The sequence below is a fragment of the Panulirus ornatus genome, chromosome 64 (genome assembly GCF_036320965.1).
Source record: "Panulirus ornatus isolate Po-2019 chromosome 64, ASM3632096v1, whole genome shotgun sequence".
Taxonomy (NCBI): Eukaryota; Metazoa; Arthropoda; class Malacostraca; order Decapoda; family Palinuridae; genus Panulirus; species Panulirus ornatus.
Genome location: NC_092287.1, coordinates 2,219,763 through 2,244,599, shown reverse-complemented (window position 1 = coordinate 2,244,599; position 24,837 = coordinate 2,219,763). Strand labels below are relative to the sequence as shown.

Here is a 24,837-nt window from a genome sequence, read left to right as displayed (position 1 = left end):
ACGCTTCACATGCCCTAATTCAATCCACTGACAGCACGTCAACCCCGGTATACCACATCGATCCAATTCACTCTATTCCTTGCCCTCCTTTCACCCTCCTGCATGTTCAGGCCCCGATCACACAAAATCTTTTTCACTCCATCTTTCCACCTCCAATTTGGTCTCCCACTTCTCCTCGTTCCCTCCACCTCTGACACATATATCCTCTTGGTCAATCTTTCCTCACTCATTCTCTCCATGTGCCCAAACCATTTCAAAACACCCTCTTCTGCTCTCTCAACCACGCTCTTTTTATTTCCACACATCTCTCTTACCCTTACGTTACTTACTTGATCAAACCACCTCACACCACACATTGTCCTCAAACATCTCATTTCCAGCACATCCACCCTCCTGCGCACAACTCTATCCATAGCCCACGCCTCGCAACCATACAACATTGTTGGAACCACTATTCCTTCAAACATAGCCATTTTTGCTTTCCGAGATAATGTTCTCGACTTCCACACATTCTTCAAGGCTCCCAGGATTTTCGCCCCCTCCCCCACCTTATGATTCACTTCCGCTTCCATGGTTCCATCCGCTGCCAGATCCACTCCCAGATATCTAAAACACTTTACTTCCTCCAGTTTTTCTCCATTCAAACTTACCTCCCAACTGACTTGACCCTCAACCCTACTGTACCTAACAACCTTGCTCTTATTCACATTTACTCTTAACTTTCTTCTTTCACACACTTTACCAAACTCAGTCACCAGCTTCTGCAGTTTCTCACATGAATCAGCCGCCAGCGCTGTATCATCAGCGAACAACACCTGACTCACTTCCCAAGCTCTCTCATCCCCAACAGACTTCATACTTGCCCCTCTTTCCAAAACTCTTGCATTCACCTCCCTAACAACCCCATCCATATACAAATTAAACAACCATGGAGACATCACACACCCCTACCGCAAACCTACATTCACTGAGAACCAATCACTTTCCTCTCTTCCTACATGTACACATGCCTTACATCCTCGATAAAAACTTTTCTCTGCTTCTAACAGCTTGCCTCCCACACCATATATTCTTAATACCTTCCACAGAGCATCTCTATCAACTCTATCATATGCCTTCTCCAGATCCATAAATGCTACATACAAATCCATTTGCTTTTCTAAGTATTTCTCACATACATTCTTCAAAGCAAACACCTAATCCACACATCCTCTACCACTTCTGAAACCACACTGCTCTTCCCCAGTCTGATGCTCTGTACATGCCTTCACCCTCTCAATCAATACCCTCCCATATAATTTACCAGGAATACTCAACAAACTTATACCTCTGTAATTTGAGCACTCACTCTTATCCCCTTTGTATTTGTACAATGGCACTATGCATGCATTCCGCCAATCCTCAGGCACCTCACCATGAGTCATACATACATTAAATAACCTTACCAACCAGTCAACAATACAGTCACCCCCTTTTTTAATAAATTCCACTGCAATACCATCCAAACCTGCTGCCTTGCCGGCTTTCATCTTCCGCAAAGCTTTTACTACCTCTTCTCTGTTTACCAAATCATTTTCCCTAACCCTCGCACTTTGCACACCACCTCGACCAAAACACCCTATATCTGCCACTCTATCATCAAACACATTCAACAAACAAACAAACAAACTGGAGGAAGTGAAGTGTTTTAGATATGTGGGAGTGGATCTGGCAGCGGATGGAACCATGGAAGCGGAAGTGGATCATAGGGTGGGGGAGGGGGCGAAAATTCTGGGAGCCTTGAAGAATATGTGGAAGTCGAGAACATTATCTCGGAGAGCAAAAATGGGTATGTTTGAAGGAATAGTGATTCCAACAATGTTGTATGGTTGCGAGGCGTGGACTATGGATAGAGTTGTGCGCAGGAGGATGGATGTGCTGGAAATGAGATGTTTGAGGACAATGTGTGGTGTGAGGTGGTTTGATCGAATAAGTAACGTAAGGGTAAGAGAGATGTGTGGAAATAAAAAGAGCGTGGTTGAGAGAGCAGAGGAGGGTGTTTTGAAATGGTTTGGTCACATGGAGAGAATGAGTGAGGAAAGATTGACCAAGAGGATATATGTGTCGGAGGTGGAGGGAACGAGGAGAAGAGGGAGACCAAATTGGAGGTGGAAAGATGGAGTGAAAAAGATTTTGTGTGATCGGGGCCTGAACATGCAGCAGGGTGAAAGGAGGGCAAGGAATAGAGTGAGTTGGAGCGATGTGGTATACCGGGGTTGACGTGCTGTCAGTGGATTGAATCAAGGCATGTGAAGCGTCTGGGGTAAACCATGGAAAGCTGTGTAGGTATGTATATTTGCGTGTGTGGACGTATGTATATACATGTGTATGGGGGTGGGTTGGGCCATTTCTTTCGTCTGTTTCCTTGCGCTACCTCGCAAGCGCGGGAGACAGCGACAAAGCAAAAAAAAAAAAAAAAAAATGTGTGTGTGTGTGTGTGTGTGTACAGAGCATCAGGTTGTGGAAGAATGTGTGTGAGAAATGCTTAGAAAAACAGATGGATTTGTATGTAGCATTTATAGATCTGGAGAAAGCTTATGATAGGTTTGATAGAGATGCTTTGTGGAAAGTCTTAAAGAGTATATGGTGTGGGAGGTAAATTGCTGGAAGCAGTGAAAAGTTTTCACCAAGGATGCAAGGCATGTGTATGAGTAGGAAGATATGGGAGTGATTGGTTCTCAGTGAATGTTGGCCTGTGGCAGGGGTTTGTGATGTCCTCATGATTGTTTAATATGTTTAAGGATGGGATGGTTAGGGTGGTAAATGTGAGAGTTTTTGAGAGAGGGGTGAGTATTCAGTTGGTTGGGGATGAGAGGGCCTGGGAAGTGAGTTAGTTGTTATTCATCGATGATATCGCTCTAGTGGCTGATTCATGTGAGAAATTGCAGAAGTTGGTGACTTGAGTTTGGAAAAGTGTATGAAAGGAGTAAGTGAGAGTAAATGTGAATAAGAGCAAAGTTATTAGGTTCAGTAGGGTTGAGGGACTAGTTGATTGGGATGTAAGTTTGAATGGAGAAAAATTGGAGGAAGTGAAGTGTATTAGATATCTGGGAGTGGACTTGGAGTGAATGGAACAATGGAAACAGAAGTGAGTCACATCACTTTAACAAATGAAATGTTAGGAGCAATGATCCTCCTTGGAAATTCTCTTTTTGGGCCAGGCCTTTGTTCTTTCTCTTTGTTAGATTTCTCTCTGATATTTTAGTGTCCTCAAGGACCATGTTGTTGGATTCAAGCACTTCACGATCGCTTTTCCCAAGTGTTGTAACATATCTGATTTTTCTTAAACTATTTCCATGTTATCATATGTGTATGTAGCCTTTGGGTTATTTTGGTTGTACCCATACAAGTTAGCCCATTACACTATGTTTTTGTTTCACATTATGGATTCTTTTTTATTTGTAACCATAGATGTTAGACTATTACCCAAGTTTTTTTTTTCCCCAGCACAAGTTAGCCTATGATACTACTTTTTTTTTAAGTTGTACCCCTACAAGTCACCCAACTACAGGATCTCTATAGTAGAAAAAAACAGACATCTTCATAAGATTATGTACACTTTCTAGGTCTTAAATGAGACTTTATGGAATAATGAAATCATATTACAAGGTGTAACACATTCAAATTTCTTTTTGTAGTGTATTTTGAGAGGTAGTAATTAATAATCTCCTTTAAGAATTTGAAGAGTTAAACTTGGTCATGAATCAATGAGAACAAATACTCCTACATCCTCAGATTTATTCTAAGTTGGGCAGAGGTATTTGTCTTGTAGAAATTGATATCTAAGCTCATAACTTGTTGACAGTATTGCACAGTTTTCTGGATATCATTATAATTTGAAATGTAGGATGCATGGAATTCATCAATTTTTTGTGGTTGTTTCAGGAGAGATAGTGCTTTGGACTGTAATGTTTTCCATAGGCCTGAGATCTGCAGGAAGCTGAATAATCCTCCACCAGAACCAGGAGATAACTTGGCCTCGATGGTAGCCAAGCCCAGTCCCCGTACTCTGAAAACACACATGCCTTTCTCGCTCCTCCCACCAGCACTCCTCGATATATGCAAGGTAGATTTTGTTCATTGGCACTGTAGTGTAGCGGTTAGCATTCTTGACCTTAACGGATTCATGGACCACCTAGGGTCGAACACATGGTTTGGAATCCCTGTTGCAGCAGCGGTTCACAGTCAACCCAACTGTTCATCCATCCCAAAGGGTTGGTTGATAAATTGGGTGGCTAGTTCAGGCTTTATTTTTTTACTTTTAAAGGAAAAGAAAATAGGTACGAGGATTACGTTGATTTAATACACTACATAGGCAAAAGGCCAAACATCATTGCAATGTACTGTACTGAGATTCACAGTATGACAGGAAGCTCTTGAAGGGAAATAAATTTTCAAGAATTTAAGCTTGAATGCCAGTCATTCAACATTTGTTAGAGAGGATTCTGTATCAGACCCTTATCATTCTCATTTAGGAAAATGGACTAGTTTAAACTAACCCTTTGCAATGCCCTTTAGTTATACAGAGTTTGTGTAATAGTAAACAGAATTTCATACACCCACTAAAAGTCCCGTTTGTCTGGTTTCCTGGTTTGTTTCTTTCTGTTTTTCGTAGGAGGCTCTAATCAAGGACATCATTGCTCATGAAGGCAGGGCCTTAATTAATATATGGAGAGGTAAATGAAAGGAAAAAGAAGAGACAAAGAAAAGTACTTATGAGTTTTGAAGGAAGTGAAAGCATATCTTTAAAAAAATGCCAAGTGAAAGTTATTGGGAAAGACATGAAAGGGTAGAATGTTCCAAAGTTTTGAGGTGTAAGTAAAGAAACAGTTATCAAAATGGCATACTCTTGAGTTGCCAGTAGTCATACAGTGATCAAGTGATGTGTATGTGTGGGGCCTGGATATGGATAGGGAGCTGTAGTTTTGGTGCTTTACAATGACAGCTAGAGACTGAGTGTGAACAAATTGGCCTTTTTTGTCTGTTTTCTTGGCGCTACCTTGCTGAAGCAAGGAGTAGCGATGCTGTTTCCTGTGGATCGGGGTAGCACCAGAAATGGATGAAGGCAAGAAAGTATAATTATGTACTTGTGTATATATGTATGCCTATGTATGTTGATATATATGTATGTATATGTTGATATGTATATGGGTGTTTATGTATATATACATATATATGAGTGGATGGGTCATTCTTCATGTGTTTCCTGGCACTGCCTCGCTGATCTTGGAAACAGCGATTATGCATAATAGTAATAATGATGATAATAATAATAATGAGGATTTTTTTTTTTTTTTTTTTTTTTTTTTTTTTTTTTTTTTTACTTTGTCGCTGTCTCCCGCGTTTGCGAGGTAGCGCAAGGAAACAGACGAAAGAAATGGCCCAACCCCCCCAGGTGCAAAAGCACCAATTATCACCCACCTCTCTCCATCAACTTTCAGTTTTACCCATATTAATCGAGAATTTACTTTCTTACACTCTATCACATACTCCCACAACTCCTGTTTCAGGAGTATTGCTACTCCTTCCCTTGCTCTTGTCCTCTCACTAACCCCTGACTTTACTCCCCAGACATTCCCAAACCACTCTTCCCCTTTACCCTTGAGCTTCGTTTCACTCAGAGCCAAAACATCCAGGTTCCTTTCCTCAAACATACTACCTATCTCTCCTTTTTTCACATCTTGGTTACATCCACACACATTTAGGCACCCCACTCTGAGCCTTCGAGGAGGATGAGCACTCCCCGCGTGACTCCTTCTTCTGTTTCCCATAATGATGATAATGTATTTAAATTTCTAAAAGGGGAAACAGGAGTCAAGGGGGGAGTGCTCATCCTCCTCGAAGGCTCAGAGTGGGGGTGTCTGAATGTGTGTGGATGTAACAAAGATGAGAAGAAAGGAGAAATAGGTAGTATGTTTGAGGAAAGAAACCTGGATGTTCTGGCTCTGAGTGAAAAGAAGTTCAAAGGTAAAGGGGAAGGGTGTTTGGGAAAGTCTTGGAAGTAAAGTCAGGGGTTGGTGAGAGGACAATAGCTAAGGAGGGAATAACAATACTCCTGAAGCAGGAGTTGTGGGAGTATGTGATAGAGTGTAAGAAAGTAAATTCTAGATTGTTGTGGGTAAAACTGTAAGTGGATGAAGAGAGATGGGTGGTTATTGGTGCCTATGCACCTGGTCATGAGAAGAAAGATCATGAGAGACAAGTATTTTGGGGGCAGTTGATTGAGTGTATTAGCAGCTTTTGATGCACGAGACTGGGTTATAGTGATGGATGATTTGAATGCGAAGGTGAGTAATGTGGCATTTGAGGGTACAGTTGGTGTATATGGGGTGTATACATATATATACACACACAGACATACATATATACACATTACATAATTCATACTGTCTGCCCTTATTCGTTCCTATCGCTACCCTGCCACACATGAAATGACAACCCCCTCCCCCCGCATGTGTGTGAGGTAGCACTGGGAAAAGACAAAAAAGGCCACATTTGTTCACACTCAGTCTCTAGCTGTCATGAATAATGCACCGAGACCACAGCTCGCTTTCCACATCCAGGCCCCACAAAACATTCCATAGTCTACCCCAGACGCTTCACATGCCCTGATTCAATCCACTGACAGCACGTCGACCCCGGTATACCACATCGTTCCAATTCACTCTATTCCTTGCACGCCTTTCTCCCTCCTGCATGTTCAGGCCCTGATCACTCAAAATCTTTTTCGCTCCATCTTTCCACCTCCAATTTGGTCTCCCACTTCTCGTTCCCTCCACCTCTGACACATATACCCCCTTGGTCAATCTTTCCTCACTCATTCTCTACATGTGACCAAACCATTTCAAAACACCCTCTTCTTCTCTCTCAACCACTCTTTTTATTACCACACATCTCTCTTACCCTTTCATTACTTACTCGATCAAACCACCTCACACCACATATTGTCCTCAAACATCTCATTTCCAGCACATCCACCATCCTCCTCACAACTCTATCTATAGCCCACGCCTTGCAACCATATAACATTGTTGGAACCACTATTCCTTCAAACATACCCATTTTTGCTTTCCAAGATAACGTTCTCAACTTCCACACATTTTTCAACGCTCCCAGAACTTTCGCCCCCTCCCCCACCCTGTGATTCACTTCCGCTTCCATGGTTCCATCCACTGCCAAATCCACTCCCAGATATCTAAAACACTTCACTTTCTCCAGTTTTTCTCCAGTCAAACTTACCTCCAAATTGACTTGTCCCTCAACCCTACTGTACCTAATAACCTTGCTCTTATTCACATTTACTCTCAGCTTTTTTCTTTCACACACTTTACTAAACTCAGTCACCAGCTTCTGTAGTTTCTCACTCAAATCAGCCACCAGTGCTGTATCATCAGCAAACAACAACTGATTCACTTCCCAAGCTCTCTCATCCACAACAGACTGCATACTTGTCCCTCTTTCCAAAACTCTTGCATTCACCTCCCTAACAACCCAATCCATAAACAAATTAAACAACCATGGAGACATCACACACCCCTGCTGCAAACCAACATTCACTGAGAACCAATCACTTTCCTCTCTTCCTACTCGTACACATGCCTTACATCCTTGATAAAAACTTTTCACTGCTTCTAACAACTTGCCTCCCATACCATATATTCTTAATACCTTCCACAGAGCATCTCTATCAACTCTATCATATGCCTTCTCCAGATCCATAAATGCTACATACAAATCCATTTGCTTTTCTAAGTATTTCTCATACATACTTCAAAGCAGACACCTGATCCACAATCCACACATCCTCTACCACTTCTGAAACCGCACTGCTCTTCCCCAATCTGATGCTTTGTACATGCCTTCACCTTCTCAATAAGTACCCTCCCATATAATTTCCCAGGAATACTCAACAAACTTATACCTCTGTAATTTGGGCACTCACTTTAATCCCCTTTGCCTTTGTACAGTGGCACTATGCAAGCATTCCACCAATCCTCAAGCACCTCACCATGAGTCATACATACATTAAATCACCATACCAACCAGTCAACAATACAGTCATCCCCTTTTTTAATAAATTCCACTGCAATACCATCCAAAACCGCTGCCTTGCTGGCTTTCATCTTCCGCAAAGCTTTTACTACCTGTTCTCTGTTTACCAAATCATTCTCCCTAACCCTCTCACTTTGCACCCCACCTCGACCAAAACACCCTATATCTGCCACTCTATCATCAAACACATTCAACAAACTTTCAAAATATTCACTCCATCTCCTCATATCACCACTACTTGTTATCACCTCCCTATTAGCCCCCCTTCACTGATGTTCCCATTTGTTCCCTTGTCTTATGCACTTTATTTACCTCCTTCTAAAAGATCTTTTTATTTTCCCTAAAATATAATGATACTCTCCCCCTAACACTCACTGCCCTCTTTTTCGCCCTTTGCACCCTTCTCTTTGCCCCCTGCCTTTCTTTTATACATCTCCCAGTCATTTGCATCATTTCCCTGCAAAAATTGTCCAAATGCCTCTCTCTTCTCTTTCACTAATAATCTTACTTCTTCATCCCACCACTCACTACCCTTTCTAATCTGCCCACCTCCCTCGCTTCTCATGCCACGAGCATCTTTTGCGCAAGCCATCACTGCTTCCCTAAATACATCCCATTCCTCCCTCACTCCTCTTACATCCTTTGTTCTCACCTTTTTTCCATTCTGTACTCAGTGTCTCCTGGTACTCCCTCACACAAGTTTCCTTCCCAAGCTCACTTACTCTCACCACTCTCTTCACCCCAACATTCTCTCATTTCTGAAAACCTCTACAAATCTTCACCTTCGCCCCCACAAGATAATGATCAGACATCCCTCCAGTTGCACCTCTCAGCACATTAATATCCAAAAGTCTCTCTTTCGCACACCTATCAATTAACACGTAATCCAATAACACTCTCTGGCCATCTCTCCAACTTACATACTTATACTTATGTATATCTCTCTTCCCAAACCAGGTATTCCCAATCACCAGTCCTTTTTCAGCAGATAAATCTACAAGCTCTTCACCATTTCCATTTACAACACTGAACACCCCATGTACACCAATTATTCCCTCAACTGCCACATTACTCACCTTTGCATTCAAATCACCCATCACTAAACCCGGCCTGTGCATCAAAACTACTTACACACTCACTCAGCTGCTCCCAAAACACTTGCCTCTCATGATCTTTCTCATGCCCAGGTGCATATGCACCAATAATCACCCATCTCTCTCCATCCACTTTCAGTGTTACCCATATCAATCAATATATATGTATATATTATTTTTTTTTCATTTTGCTTTGTCGCTGTCTCCCGCGTTTGCGAGGTAGCGCAAGGAAACAGACGAAAGAAATGGCCCAACCCACCCCCATACACAATGTACACACACACACGCCCACACACACAAATATACATACCTATACATCTCAGTGTACACATATATATACACACACAGACACATACATATATACCCATGCACACAATTCACACTGTCTGCCCCTATTCATTCCCATCGCCACCTCGCCACACATGGAATACCATCCCCCTCCCCCCTCCTGTGTGCGAGGTAGCACAAGGAAAGGACAACAAAGGCCCCATTCGTTCACACTCAGTCTCCAGCTGTCACGCAATAATGCCCGAAACCACAGCTCCCTTTCCACATCCAGGCCCCACACAACTTTCCATGGTTTACCCCAGACGCTTCACATGCCCTGATTCAATCCACTGACAGCACGTCAACCCTGGTATACCACATCGATCCAATTCACTCCATTCCTTGCCCGCCTTTCACCCTCCTGCATGTTCAGGCCCCGATCACACAAAATCTTTTTCACTCCACCTTTCCACCTCCAATTTGGTCTCCCACTTCTCGTTACCTCCACCTCCGACACATATATCCTCTTGGTCAATCTTTCCTCACTCATTCTCTCCATGTGCCCAAACCATTTGAAAACACCCTCTGTTGCTCTCCCAACCACAATCTTTTTATTTCCACACATCTCTCTTACCCTTACGTTACTTACTCGATCAAACCACCTCACACCACACATTGTCCTCAAACATCTCATTTCCAGCACATCCATCCTCCTGCGCACAACTCTATCTATAGCCCATGCCTCGCAACCATACAACATTGTTGGAACCACTATTCCTTCAGACATACCCATTTTTGCTTTCCGAGATAATGTTCTCGACTTCCAAACATTCTTCAAGGCTCCCAGGATTTTCGCCCCCTCCCCCACCCTATGATCCTCTTCCGCTTCCATGGTTCCATCCGCTGCCAGATCCACTCCCAGATATCTAAAACACTTTACTTCCTCCAGTTTTTCTCCATTCAAACTTACCTCCCAATTGACTTGACCCTCAACCCTACTGTACCTAATTACCTTGCTCTTATTCACATTTACTCTTAACTTTCTTCTTTCAAACACTTTACCAAACTCAGTCACCAGCTTCTGCAGTTTCTCACATGAATCAGCCACCAGCGCTGTATCATCAGCAAACAACAACTGACTCACTTCCCAAGCTCTCTCATCCCCAACAGACTTCATACTTGCCCCTCTTTCCAAAACTCTTGCATTCACGTCCCTAACAACCCCATCCATAAATGAATTAAACAACCATGGAGACATCACACACCCCTGCCGCAAACCTACATTCACTGAGAACCAATGACTTTCCTCTCTTCCTACACGTACACATGCCTTACATCCTCGATAAAAACTTTTCACTGCTTCTAACAACTTGCCTCCCACACCATATATTCTTAATACCTTCCACAGAGCATCTCTATCAACTCTATCATATTTGGATTTGTATGTAGCATTTATGGATCTGGAGAAGGCATATGATAGAGTTGATAGAGATGCTCTGTGGAAGGTATTAATAATATATGGTGTGGGAGGCAAGTTGTTAGAAGCAGTGAAAAGTTTTTATCGAGGATGTAAGGCATGTGTACGTGTAGGAAGAGAGGAAAGTCATTGGTTCTCAGTGAATGTAGGTTTGCGGCAGGGGTGTGTGATGTCTCCATGGTTGTTTAATTCATTTATGGATGGGGTTGTTAGGGACGTGAATGCAAGAGTTTTGGAAAGAGGGGCAAGTATGAAGTCTGTTGGGGATGAGAGAGCTTGGGAAGTGAGTCAGTTGTTGTTCGCTGATGATACAGCGCTGTTGGCTGATTCATGTGAGAAACTGCAGAAGCTGGTGACTGAGTTTGGTAAAGTGTGTGAAAGAAGAAAGTTAAGGGTAAATGTGAATAAGAGCAAGGTAATTAGGTACAGTAGGGTTGAGGGTCAAGTCAATTGGGAGGTAAGTTTGAATGGAGAATAACTGGAGGAAGTAAAGTGTTTTAGATATCTGGGAGTGGATCTGGCAGCGGATGGAACCATGGAAGCGGAAGTGGATCATAGGGTGGGGGAGGGGGCGAAAATTCTGGGAGCCTTGAAGAATGTGTGGAAGTCGAAAACATTATCTCGGAAAGCAAAAATGGGTATGTTTGAAGGAATAGTGGTTCCAACAATGTTGTATGGTTGCGAGGCGTGGGCTATGGATAGAGTTGTGCGCAGGAGGGTGGATGTGCTGGAAATGAGATGTTTGAGGACAATGTGTGGTGTGAGGTGGTTTGATCGAATAAGTAACGTAAGGGTAAGAGAGATGTGTGGAAATAAAAAGAGCGTGGTTGAGAGAGCAGAAGAGTGTGTTTTGAAATGGTTTGGTCACATGGAGAGAATGAGTGAGGAAAGATTGACCAAGAGGATATATGTGTCGGAGGTGGAGGGAACGAGAGAAGTGGGAGACCAAATTGGAGGTGGAAAGATGGAGTGAAAAAGATTTTGTGTGATCGGGGCCTGAACATGCAGGAGGGTGAAAGGAGGGTAAGGAATAGAGTGAATTGGATCGATGTGGTATACCGGGGTTGACGTGCTGTCAGTGGATTGAATCAGGGCATGTGAAGCGTCTGGGGTAAACCATGGAAAGCTGTGTAGGTATGTATATTTGCGTGTGTGGACGTATGTATATACATGTATATGGGGATGGGTTGGGCCATTTCTTTCGTCTGTTTCCTTGCGCTACCTCGCAAACGCGGGAGACAGCGACAAAGCAAAAAAAAAAAAAAAAAAAAAAACTTTCTTTCATACTATTCTCTATTTCCCATGTTAGCGAGGTAGCGTTAAGAACAGAGGACTGAGCCTTTGAGGAAATATCCTCACCTGGCCCCCTTCTCTGTTCTTTCTTTTGGAAAATTAAAAAAAAAACGAGAGGGGAGGATTTCCAGCCCCCTGCTCCCTCCCCTTTTAGTCGCTTTCTACAACACGCAGGGAATACGTGGGGAGTATTCTTTCTCCCCTATCCCCAGGGATAATATATATATATATATATATATATTTTTTTTTTTTTTTTTTTTTTTTTTTATACCTCGTCGCTGTCTCCCGCGGTTGCGAGGTAGCGCAAGGAAACAGACGAAAGAAATGGCCCAACCCCCCCATACACATGTACATACACACGTCCACACACGCAAATATACATACCTACACAGCTTTCCATGGTTTACCCCGGACGCTTCACATGCCTTGATTCAATCCACTGACAGCATGTCAACCCCGGTATACCACATCGCTCCAATTCACTCTATTCCTTGCCCTCCTTTCACCCTCCTGCATGTTCAGGCCCCGATCACACAAAATCTTTTTCACTCCATCTTTCCACCTCCAATTTGGTCTCCCTCTTCTCCTCGTTCCCTCCACCTCCGACACATATATCCTTTTGGTCAATCTTTCCTCACTCATCCTCTCCATGTGCCCAAACCACTTCAAAACACCCTCTTCTGCTCTCTCAACCACGCTCTTTTTATTTCCACACATCTCTCTTACCCTTACGTTACTCACTCGATCAAACCACCTCACACCACACATTGTCCTCAAACATCTCATTTCCAGCACATCCATCCTCCTGCGCACAACTCTATCCATAGCCCACGCCTCGCAACCATACAACATTGTTGGAACCACTATTCCTTCAAACATACCCATTTTTGCTTTCCGAGATAATGTTCTCGACTTCCACACATTCTTCAAGGCCCCCAGAATTTTCGCCCCCTCCCCCACCCTATGATCCACTTCCGCTTCCATGGTTCCATCCGCTGCCAGATCCACTCCCAGATATCTAAAACACTTCACTTCCTCCAGTTTTTCTCCATTCAAACTCACCTCCCAATTGACTTGACCCTCAACCCTACTGTACCTAATAACCTTGCTCTTATTCACATTTACTCTTAACTTTCTTCTTCCACACACTTTACCAAACTCAGTCACCAGCTTCTGCAGTTTCTCACATGAATCAGCCACCAGCGCTGTATCATCAGCGAACAACAACTGACTCACTTCCCAAGCTCTCTCATCCCCAACAGACTTCATACTTGCCCCTCTTTCCAAAACTCTTGCATTTACCTCCCTAACAACCCCATCCATAAACAAATTAAACAACCATGGAGACATCACACACCCCTGCCGCAAACCTACATTCACTGAGAACCAATCACTTTCCTCTCTTCCTACACGTACACATGCCTTACATCCTCGATAAAAACTTTTCACTGCTTCTAACAACTTGCCTCCCACACCATATATTCTTAATACCTTCCACAGAGCATCTCTATCAACTCTATCATATGCCTTCTCCAGATCCATAAATGCTACATACAAATCCATTTGCTTTTCTAAGTATTTCTCACATACATTCTTCAAAGCAAACACCTGATCCACACATCCTCTACCACTTCTGAAACCACACTGCTCTTCTCCAATCTGATGCTCTGTACATGCCTTCACCCTCTCAATCAATACCCTCCCATATAACTTACCAGGAATACTCAACAAACTTATACCTCTGTAATTTGAGCACTCACTCTTATCCCCTTTGCCTTTGTACAATGGCACTATGCACGCATTCCGCCAATCCTCAGGCACCTCACCATTAAATAACCTTACCAACCAGTCAACAATACAGTCACCCCCTTTTTTAATAAATTCCACTGCAATACCATCCAAACCTGCTGCCTTGCCGGCTTTCATCTTCCGCAAAGCTTTCACTACCTCTTCTCTGTTTACCAAATCATTTTCCCTAACCCTCTCACTTTGCACACCACCTCGACCAAAACACCCTATATCTGCCACTCATATATATATATATATATATATATATATATATATATATATATATATATATATATATATATATATATTCTTTTCTTTCTTTTTCGTTCATACTATTCGCCATTTCCCGCGTTAGCAAGGTAGCATTATGAACCGAGGACTGGGCCTTTTAGGGAATATCCTCATCTGGCCCCCTTCTCTGTTCATTCTTTTGGAAAATTTTATTTATTAAACTTGATTGCTATCTCCCACTTCAGTGAGGTAGCACCATGAAACAGACGAAGAATGGCCCATCCAATCATATACACATGTATACACATAAATGCCCATACATGCACACATACATATATATTCCCCATGGACTCATAGGAATATCTTGATCACTTGCAAAATTGTGACCCTTTCCATACATATATATACATATACATATGAACGTATACATATATGCGTACATATACAGACACATACATAGACATATACAAATATACACATGTACATATTCATACTTGCATGCCTTCATCCATTCTGGCGCTACTCCACTCCACAGGAAACAGCATCGCTTACACACACACACACACACACACACACACACACACTACATATACATATGAACGTATACATATAAACGTACATATACATACACAGACATATACACATATACATATTCATACTTGCATGCCTTCATCCATTCTGGCGCTACTCCACTCCACAGGAAACAGCATCGTTTACACACACACACACACACACACACACACACACACAACAAGTTAGTGCCAGGAAAACACAAAAAATGGCTACATTCGTTCACAATCAGTCTCTATCTGTCATGTGTAATGCAAAAGGTTGCTGTGGTGCGCATGATCTAGTAAATGGATAAAACCACAGGAAAATGAAACATGATAAGTTTCCAAGTGCACTTTCATTTAATGATCACATCGTCTTGGGAGATACAAGAATGAGATAGAAGACATAGAACATTCAGGTGATATACAAGGAAGAGACATAGCTAGGACACCATTGGTAAACAAGTGTAAGTGGATGGTAGTGTTCAGGTCTGGAATCATGCCTGTCATAAGATTTTTATGTGGACAGGGTGTACATTAACACCCTGGGCATAGGTTGAAGATGTGCTTGAGTGATTTCAGGGCTGTACCCCTATGGTAAATGGATAGATTGAGGACATCTTTCTAGCTTTTGGGTGCCTGAAATATGGATAATGAAGACTAATCTGTATTTTGTACTCAAATTTATGAGTTAATTTGCTGAAAAATTTCTTTTATACAGATTTTTTTTTCACTTTATTTTCCTTAGGTAATATATGTGGTTCGGGACCCTCGTGATGTTGTGGTATCCTACTACCATCACCACCGTATGTGGATAACACATGGCTACAAGGGCGACTTTAAAACCTTCTTCAATTATTTCTTGAATGAGAAGAGTAAGTGACATCTTTTTTATATACTGCAGCATCTGTTAAAGAGATGAATCTCGTAAGTTAGGGAATGGAAGGGAAGGGTAAATTTGATGCTTCATAAGACTAGCACTTGTATGGAAAATCCAGAAATTACATGTTAGGTAAGTATTGAATAGCTACTTTGAGTCATTTTAGGGTGGAATCCTGTTGTCACATATAATCACACATGGTTGAGTACATGATCAGAAAAACATATGCTTACCTTACACTTTATAATCTATTAAGTTTATTGATTTTTTTTGTACCACTGCTGGAACAGTTTTGTGGTCACCATTTTGGAGTCACGTGGGGGAAGCATGGGAATTACGCAACAAGTGCAACCTCCTCATCCTTACATATGATGAACTCAAAGCTGACCTCTCTGCTTGCATCTCAAAGGTTGCTTCCTTCTTGGGTAAGTTTGAGAATCCTGAAGTGTATTTTGTGCTTTATGTAAGTAATCTTACTGAAAAGTTAGTATGTTAGTGTATTATATTAATTATTTACCATACATACTTGATACAAAATGTTTTTTCCTTTTTATTATGTGTATTTAAAAGAAATTGGAAAACCCATGCACTCTTTTATATGACCAAGAAAATTTTATATTAATTAGATTCATTATCATATAAGCCTCAGAATATTTGTTCAGTGGTTAATATTGTATCCTACAAATCTCTTTTATTTTACTATCAGATCACTTTGGAATGAACAGTCTTAATGTTCTGATTTGATATGTACTTTACATAGGATTTTAGGAACATTGAGAGACTGAAAAGTTATTGTAAAGTAACTAGTGTATAAGTTAGATCTAAATTGTAAAATATCAAATCCAAGTGACACTTAAAAGAGAGAGGGGTAATATTTTTCATGACATGTGCATAAAACTAGTTAAGTGAAAAACTTACGCTAGTAAAGTGAAAACTTATGTGAGTTTAGGGAAATACGGCTGGCTTCTTACAGTGAGAGGCTCATTTCATAACTATGGCAGAATTGAAAATGGTGTAATTTTTGTCATTTCATAGAATTTATATACCCTTACTGTTAATTTAGTTGTGTTTTATAGATCATATATATGCATACATAACATTGATTGAGTTGCAAATAACTGTGGTATAGTTATTTCCAGAGATGGGCTGTGTTAAAGAAATAGAAAAAAATTCTTTCTAAAAACAAAAGGGCATCTAACTTTTATAGCCCCACATTCAAAAAGCTTACCATTTTCCTGTCCTTAACCTTGTTGCCATCTTGCAGTTCCACTGTTTGGTCTGCAACTGACCTTGTAAAGACCCAGTATTGTGAGAAGAAGGCTGGAGGAAGAAAAACTTCTTAGCTGAAGCTAACACTCAAGAAAGAGGAAAAAGCCATTAGCAAAGGTTCAAAAAGCTTCTTTACCATATTCCTTTAATTCAAGCTTTTTTTGTATTAAATTGAAATTGTAGAAAATAATACGAGATCATAACTCAAGTACTCACCTGACTTGTATGTTAGAGGCAAAAGAGAGGAAGAAATAGGAGAAAAATGAAAATACTTTAAGAGTTTTGAAGAAAGTGAAGAATCAGTATCTTAAGAAGAGGGAGATCTTAATTGTAGGAAAAATGTGGGTTCAGAGAGTTACAAAGCTTCTGTGTAGGGATAGGAACAGATATCACAGTTGCCCACCTTTGAGTTGCAAATTGCCAATAAAAGTAGGTAATGCAGGTATGATATAGTTAAGAAATGTACTTCGTGGTGTTGCAGAGGAACTTTATTGAGTGAAACTTAGTAGTAAAAAAGAGAGATTTTTTAAGAGGGAGGAATCAGAATGTGGAGGATGGTTCACTTGAGAGAGGATGAAAAAGGTTTAGAATATTCATCAATGTGGGAATAAACTTAAAGGTGAAAGAATTAAGATATCTTTGGGACTTTAGGAATAGAAGATTTTGAATTGGTATGGTGGATAAAGGGGAAAATGCGAATGGACAGATTTATTTTTATTTTCTTTTATTTTATTTAACTGCCATCTCCCACATTAACAAGGTAGCACAAGGAAACAGACGAGGAATGGACCAACCCACCCACATACACACGTATATACATAAATGGCCACACACGCACACATACATTTCAACGTATACATACATATACATACACAGACATATACATATTTATTATTTATTTATACATGTGTATATATATATAAATATATATATATATATTTTTTTTTTTTTTTTTTTTTTTTTTTATACTTTGTCGCTGTCTCCCGCGTTTGCGAGGTAGCGCAAGGAAACAGACGAAAGAAATGGCCCAACCCCCATACACACGTACATACACACGTCCACACACGCAAATATACATACCTACACAGCTTTCCATGGTTTACCCCAGACGCTTCACATGCCTTGATTCAATCCACTGACAGCACGTCAACCCCTGTATACCACATCGCTCCAATTCACTCTATTTCTTGCCCTCCTTTCACCCTCCTGCATGTTCAGGCCCCGATCACACAAAATCTTTTTCACTCCATCTTTCCACCTCCAATTTGGCCTCCCTCTTCTCCTCGTTCCCTCCACCTCCGACACATATATCCTCTTGGTCAATCTTTCCTCACTCATTCTCTCCATGTGCCCAAACCATTTCAAAACACCCTCTTCTGCTCTCTCAACCACGCTCTTTTTATTTCCACACATCTCTCTTACCCTTACGTTACTTACTCGATCAAACCACCTCACACCACACATTGTCCTCAAACATCTCATTTCCAGCACATCCATCCTCCTGCGCACAACTCTATCCATAGCCCACGCCTCGCAACCATACAACATTGTTGGAACCACTATTCCTTCAAACATACCCATTTTTGCTTTCCGAGATAATGTTCTCGACTTCCACACATTTTTCAAGGCTCCCAAAATTTTCGCCCCCTCCCCCACCCTATGATCCACTTCCGCTTCCATGGTTCCATCCGCTGACAGATCCACTCCCAGATATCTAAAACACTTCACTTCCTCCAGTTTTTCTCCATTCAAACTCACCTCCCAATTGACTTGACCCTCAACCCTACTGTACCTAATAACCTTGCTCTTATTCACATTTACTCTTAACTTTCTTCTTCCACACACTTTACCAAACTCAGTCACCAGCTTCTGCAGTTTCTCACATGAATCAGCCACCAGCGCTGTATCATCAGCGAACAACAACTGACTCACTTCCCAAGCTCTCTCATCCCCAACAGACTTCATACTTGCCCCTCTTTCCAGGACTCTTGCATTTACCTCCCTAACAACCCCATCCATAAACAAATTAAACAACCATGGAGACATCACACAACCCTGCCGCAAACCTACATTCACTGAGAACCAATCACTTTCCTCTCTTCCTACACGTACACATGCCTTACATCCTCGATAAAAACTTTTCACTGCTTCTAACAACTTGCCTCCCACACCATATATTCTTAATACCTTCCACAGAGCATCTCTATCAACTCTATCATATGCCTTCTCCAGATCCATAAATGCTACATACAAATCCATATATATATATATATATATATATATATATATATATATATATATTATTATTTTTTTTTTTTTTATTATACTTTGTCGCTGTCTCCCGCGTTTGCGAGGTAGCGCAAGGAAACAGACGAAAGAAATGCCCCCCCCATACACATGTATGTACATACGTCCACACACGCAAATATACATACCTACACAGCTTTCCATGGGGATATATATATATATATATATATATATATATATATATATATATATATATATATATACACATGTACATATCCATACTTGTTGCCTTCATCCATTCCTGTCGCCACCCCGCCAAACACGAAATAGCATCCCCCCAGCGAGGCAGCGCCAGGAACAGACAAAAAAGGCCACATTCGTTCACACTCAGTCTCTAGCTGTCGTGTGTGATGTACCAAAACCACAGCTCCCTTTCCACATCCAGGCCCCACAGACCTTTCCATAGTGTTTTCTTGGATGGTCACACATAATTAATGAAGATAGACTGAAACAATGTGAGTGAAGATATAAAGAATATATGCAGTATTTGGGGAAGAATGGTTTGTAAAATGATGTATTAAGACCTGGGATGCTGTGACTTTGCATGTGAGATATATGTACAGAATTTCTAAGGGTGTAGATCAATGAATGAAGTAAAAAAGAAGGCAGGAAAAGATTGAATGCAAATTAGAAAAAAATACCAAATATCACTGTGGAACATTTGGAGATATATGGTGATAGTGATACTTAGATGAGATTCTGCAAGGTATGTTTTAGATTGCACTGTAACATGAAGATAAAAAGATAGGTATTTTCACAATTGTTCTGGTATATTATTGACAAAACCTGTGAATTATATGAGAATTAGTAATATAGTGTATGAAATGATTTCCAGGTAAAGAAGTGAGCCTCAATGACAAGGCCAGATTGATGAAACACTTGCACTTTGATTCCATGAAGAGAAATCCTGCTATCAACTGTGAGGATGATGTCCCACTGGGAGTGCTTGATCCTAGGGAAGGAGGTTTTGTTAGAAAAGGTTAAAGCAACTGTAACACTGTAACTGTTATTATATAATATTTAGAATGTCACCTTTCATCTCATTTATTAATAGAAGCATTTAACTTTAAAGGCATAAGTTTTACTTTGCAATATCAAATTGAATAAACCTTAAAAGAGAGAGGGATTGACATAGGTAGTAGTTGGTAGTTTAGTGACAGCTGCATAGCGAGCCAGTACTTCAGTGGTTGTCAAGTTGCACTCTGACCCAGATAGCTGTCTTTTCTGTCTGCCTCACCCACAGTTGGACTACTGTCATTCTGTCCACAAACATACAATCTCTTTGCGTCATACATAACTCTTCACATTTGCTTCACATAGCTCATTTTTCGTAACTAGATTTTCCTGCGTCTAGCACACTATGCGCTAGCACTCCCTTTTGTCAAAATGGTGGTAGTAGTAGTTAGAAACAGTTGGTAGGAACAATTGGGTTGGAGCTTTAATTAGAAACATTTATTAGAAATTGAAATTAGGACCACTAACAGGAGTATTAGATAGAAGTAGTAAGTTGGAACATTATGTAGACAGATTAGGTAGTAGTCAGTAGGAACATTAGGTAGGAGGATCCAGAAACACTGCACTGGAGATACTCTTTGCCAGTGACCTGTTAAGGGTGGGGCACTAAAGCCTAAGAAGCAACAGTGGTATTCACTAGTTATGGCCAATGGCCACTCTTTTCAGGAGAAAGATAGATAGAGGTATGATGTAATTATTACTATTGACTGAGGTAGATGTTGAAGAATTAATCATATACAATTTGAATGAATTGCTCATAGATAGCAGGTTCTCCGTTATTGCAATATACCTTAAGGTAGCAGAATGCATCTCCATTTCATTCAAGTTCACCAATAACCCTCAGGAAATCACTGCATCATCAGGAAAATATTGATGATTTAATGAAAATTGCGTCATGAGACTCCATAGTAATAATACTACTTCATACTTAATCCATATAAATACCCTGACATGTAGAATGGAGAATGTAATCTTCCTCACCATAGATTAACTAGGAAGTAGTTCATTGTACTTCATAAAATGCGTGAACTCCCTTTATATCATATTACAAAGCAGCTAATGATATGCTACATATAATGGGGTTCATACGGATTTGGTAAGATTTCTGTGGAGTATCATGATGTATGCAGTCAAATCCCATTTTGAAGTTGATGTACTAAAAATTCTTTCCTAAAGTATTTATGCAACTTACTTTTTCACTAGGCACTCTGTAGGTAAAGGTCCCTATTTGTATCATCTACCATATTGTTAATGTTTCACCAAAAATGTTTACTGCATATCTGTATAGCATAACACATTTTTATATCCATGTTGCACATTGGATGCATCATAGATATCCATATAGCCTAGTTTAATCCAAATAGCTTACTATATACATTTTCCTTTACAGTATCAATTTGTTTGATATCCAAGCTGTGCATCTTCTGTGTTTTTTATATCATTTATTACTGTGTATCATACAGTATATATCCTTTTACTTATGATAATTCTGTATATCATGATAATTCTGTATATCACGCTGAATGGTGGATAATTGTTAAATCGGTTTTGTATTGATATTTGATATTAAGTTGTTTAACAATGTTTGAAGTGCTTGTAAGTTTTGTGTATTTTCAGGTAAGTCAGGTGGCTGGTGTGAGTATTTTGATCATTCCATGAAGGACCAATTTGAAAAATGGATGGTACAAAAAGGGAAAGGACTTGAAAAAGAATTTAAGTGGTTATATTGAAAGCTTTTTCTCAGCACTACCAAGTAATTCAAGACACAGGTTAGTATGGTTTAAATTCCTAGACTATATGACCATTAATCCATTGATTGCTGCCAATCTAGATATTTAGTGAGATCTCAGTGTACATAATTTTTTCATTATTGTTATTATTATTGATTTTTTTATTTGATTATATTTAATCGTCATATCTTGCATTAGTGAGGTAGCGCAAGGAAACAGATGAAAGAATAGCTCAACCCACCCACATTTACATACCTATACATTTCAACGTATACATACACAGACATGTACATATATACACATGTACATATTCATACTTGCTGCCTTCATCCATTCCCGTCGCCACCCCGCCACACACGAAATAGCATCCCCCCCAGGCGAGGCAGTGCCAGGAACAGACAAAAAAGGCCACATTCGTTCACAGTCAAGTTTCTAGCTGTTTCTAGCTGTCATGTGTAATGCACCAAAACCACAGCTCCCTTTCCACATCTAGGCCCCACAAAACTTTCCATGGTTTACCCCAGACGCTTCACATGCCCTGCTTCAATCCATTGACAGCACATCGACCCTGGTGGACCACATCATTCCAATTCACTCAGTGCTTGTATGCCTTTCACCCTCTTGTATGTTCAGGTCCCGATTGCTCAAATCGTTTTCATCATCCTTCCACCTCCAGTTTAGTCTCCCGCTTCTCCTTGTTCCCTCCACCTCTGACACATATCCTCTTTGTCAGTTCAATCCTCACTCATTTTCTTCATGTGACCGGACCATTTCAACACACCCTCTTCTGCTCTCTCAACCACACTTCTTATTTCCACTTATCTCTTACTATTTCATTACTTACTCGATCAAACCACCTCACACCACATGCTGTCCTCAGGCATTTCATTTCCATCACATCCACCCTCCTCCACACAAGCCCATGCCTCGCAACCATATAATATTGATATTATTATTGTTTTTATTATACTTGATCGTCATTTCCTGTGTCAGTTAAGTAGCGCCAGTAAATATGTATATACATAAATGCCCAGATACACACACATACATACCAACATATACATATATACACATGTACATATTCATACTTGCTTGCCATCATCCATTCCTAGCACTACCTTGCCTGTCCCACGGCAAACAGCAAGGTAGCGCTAAGTAAACAGACAAAAAAGGCCACATTCGTTCACACACAGTCTCTAGCTGTTATGGGTAATGCACCAAAACCACAAATCCCTATCCACATCCAGTCCCCACAGACCTTTCCATTGAAATGAGCTTTTTTTCTGATAAAGAAAATAATAAGCATTACATAATTACATTCATCTTTGTATATTATTTATTTAAAGTGTGTGAAAGAAGAAAGCTGAGAGTAAATGTGAATAAGAGCAAGGTTATTAGGTACAGTAGGGCAGAGAGGGACAAGTCAATTGGGAGGTAAGTTTGAATGGAGAAAAACTAGAGGAAGTGAAGTGTTTTAGATATCCGGGAGTGGATTTAGCAGCGGATGGAAGCGGAAGTGAGTCACACGGTGGGGGAGGGGAAGAAAGTTCTGGGAGCATTGAAAAATGTGTGGAATGCAAGAACATTATCTCGGAAAGCAAAAATGGGTATGTTTGAAGGAATAGTGGTTCCAACAATGTTATATGGTTGCAAGGCGTGGGCTATAGATAGAGTTTTGTGGAGGAGGGTGGATGTGTTGGAAATGAGATGTTTGAGGACAATATGTGGTGTGAGGTGGTTTGATCAAGTAAGTAATGAAAGGGTAAGAGAGATGTGTGGTAATAAAAAGAGTGTGGTTGAGAGAGCAGAAGAGGGAGTATTGAAATGGTTTGGTCACATGGAGAGAATGAGTGAGGAAAGATCGACAAAGAGGATATATGTCAGAGGTGGTGGGAACAAGGAGAAGTGGGAGACCAAATTGGAGGTGGAAGGATGGAATGAAAAAGACTTTGAGCGGTCGGGGCCTGAACGTGCAGGAGAGTGAAAGGTGTGCAAGGAATAGAATGAATTGCAACGATGTGGTATACTGGGGTTGATGTTCTGTCAGTGGATTGAACCAGGGCATGTGAAGTGTCTGGGGTAAGCCATGGAAAGTTTTGTGGGGCCTGGATGTGGAAAGGGAGCTCTGGTTTTGGTGCATTATACATGACAGCTAGAGACTGAGTGTGAACGAATGTGGCCTTTGTTGTCTTTTCCTAGTGCTATCTCGTATGCGTGTGGGGTGAAGGGGTTGTCATTTGTTGTGTGGCAGGGTGGTAATGGAAATGAATAAAGGCAGCAAGTATGAATTATGTACATGTGTTTATATGTATATGTCTGTGTATGTATATATATATGTATACGTTGAAATGTATAGGTATGTATACATGCATGTGTGGACGTGTATGTATATACATGTGTATGTGGGTGGGTTGGGCCATTCTTTCGTCTGTTTCCTTGCGCTACCTCGCTAATGCGGGAGACAGTGACAGAGCATAATAAATAAGTAAATATAAATAACATTACGTATACATTTTTGTGCTACCTAGACAGTGCATAACTGATGTATACCCCTTATGTCTTTTTGATAGATACTTTGGGGCTAAGTAATGTTTTTGAAACCTTAGGTTTTGTTTATATTCTCTTAATCTTTGCTAACATCATGCTGTATGAGAATCAGTGGGTTTGAAACCTATGTTTTGAATATTCAGTCATCTCATTAACCCTTAAAATAGTAATGACAGGATAATAACCAAGAATCCAAGATACTGCTTAAAGAATGATAAAGATTAATTATCTGAAATTCAACTTGTATGCCCAGATCTCTACTCAGCTTTGTTCACTACATCTGATAACATTCAAATCA

The 24,837-nt window shown here is 40.6% G+C and overlaps 1 protein-coding gene and 1 long non-coding RNA gene across 2 annotated transcripts in view; one reads left to right on the top strand and one right to left on the bottom strand.

Annotated features, from left to right (window-relative positions):
* LOC139746209 (luciferin sulfotransferase-like) overlaps nucleotides 1-24,837 on the top strand; it is a 38,298-nt gene that overhangs the window by 11,576 nt on the left and 1,885 nt on the right. Inside the window, exons 4-8 of the mRNA XM_071657167.1 lie at nucleotides 3,925-4,105; nucleotides 15,541-15,667; nucleotides 15,963-16,097; nucleotides 20,084-20,227; nucleotides 21,880-22,031. Coding sequence (XP_071513268.1) covers nucleotides 3,925-4,105; nucleotides 15,541-15,667; nucleotides 15,963-16,097; nucleotides 20,084-20,227; nucleotides 21,880-21,992 — 700 coding nt within the window. The 3' untranslated portion in view covers nucleotides 21,993-22,031. The remainder of the gene's footprint in view (nucleotides 1-3,924; nucleotides 4,106-15,540; nucleotides 15,668-15,962; nucleotides 16,098-20,083; nucleotides 20,228-21,879; nucleotides 22,032-24,837) is intronic.
* Nucleotides 15,563-18,154, bottom strand: LOC139746210 (uncharacterized). The gene is made up of 3 exons (XR_011712106.1): nucleotides 16,901-18,154; nucleotides 15,906-16,112; nucleotides 15,563-15,699 (listed from the first exon to the last, which is right to left on the bottom strand). It is a non-coding gene; the product is annotated as an uncharacterized lncRNA (long non-coding RNA).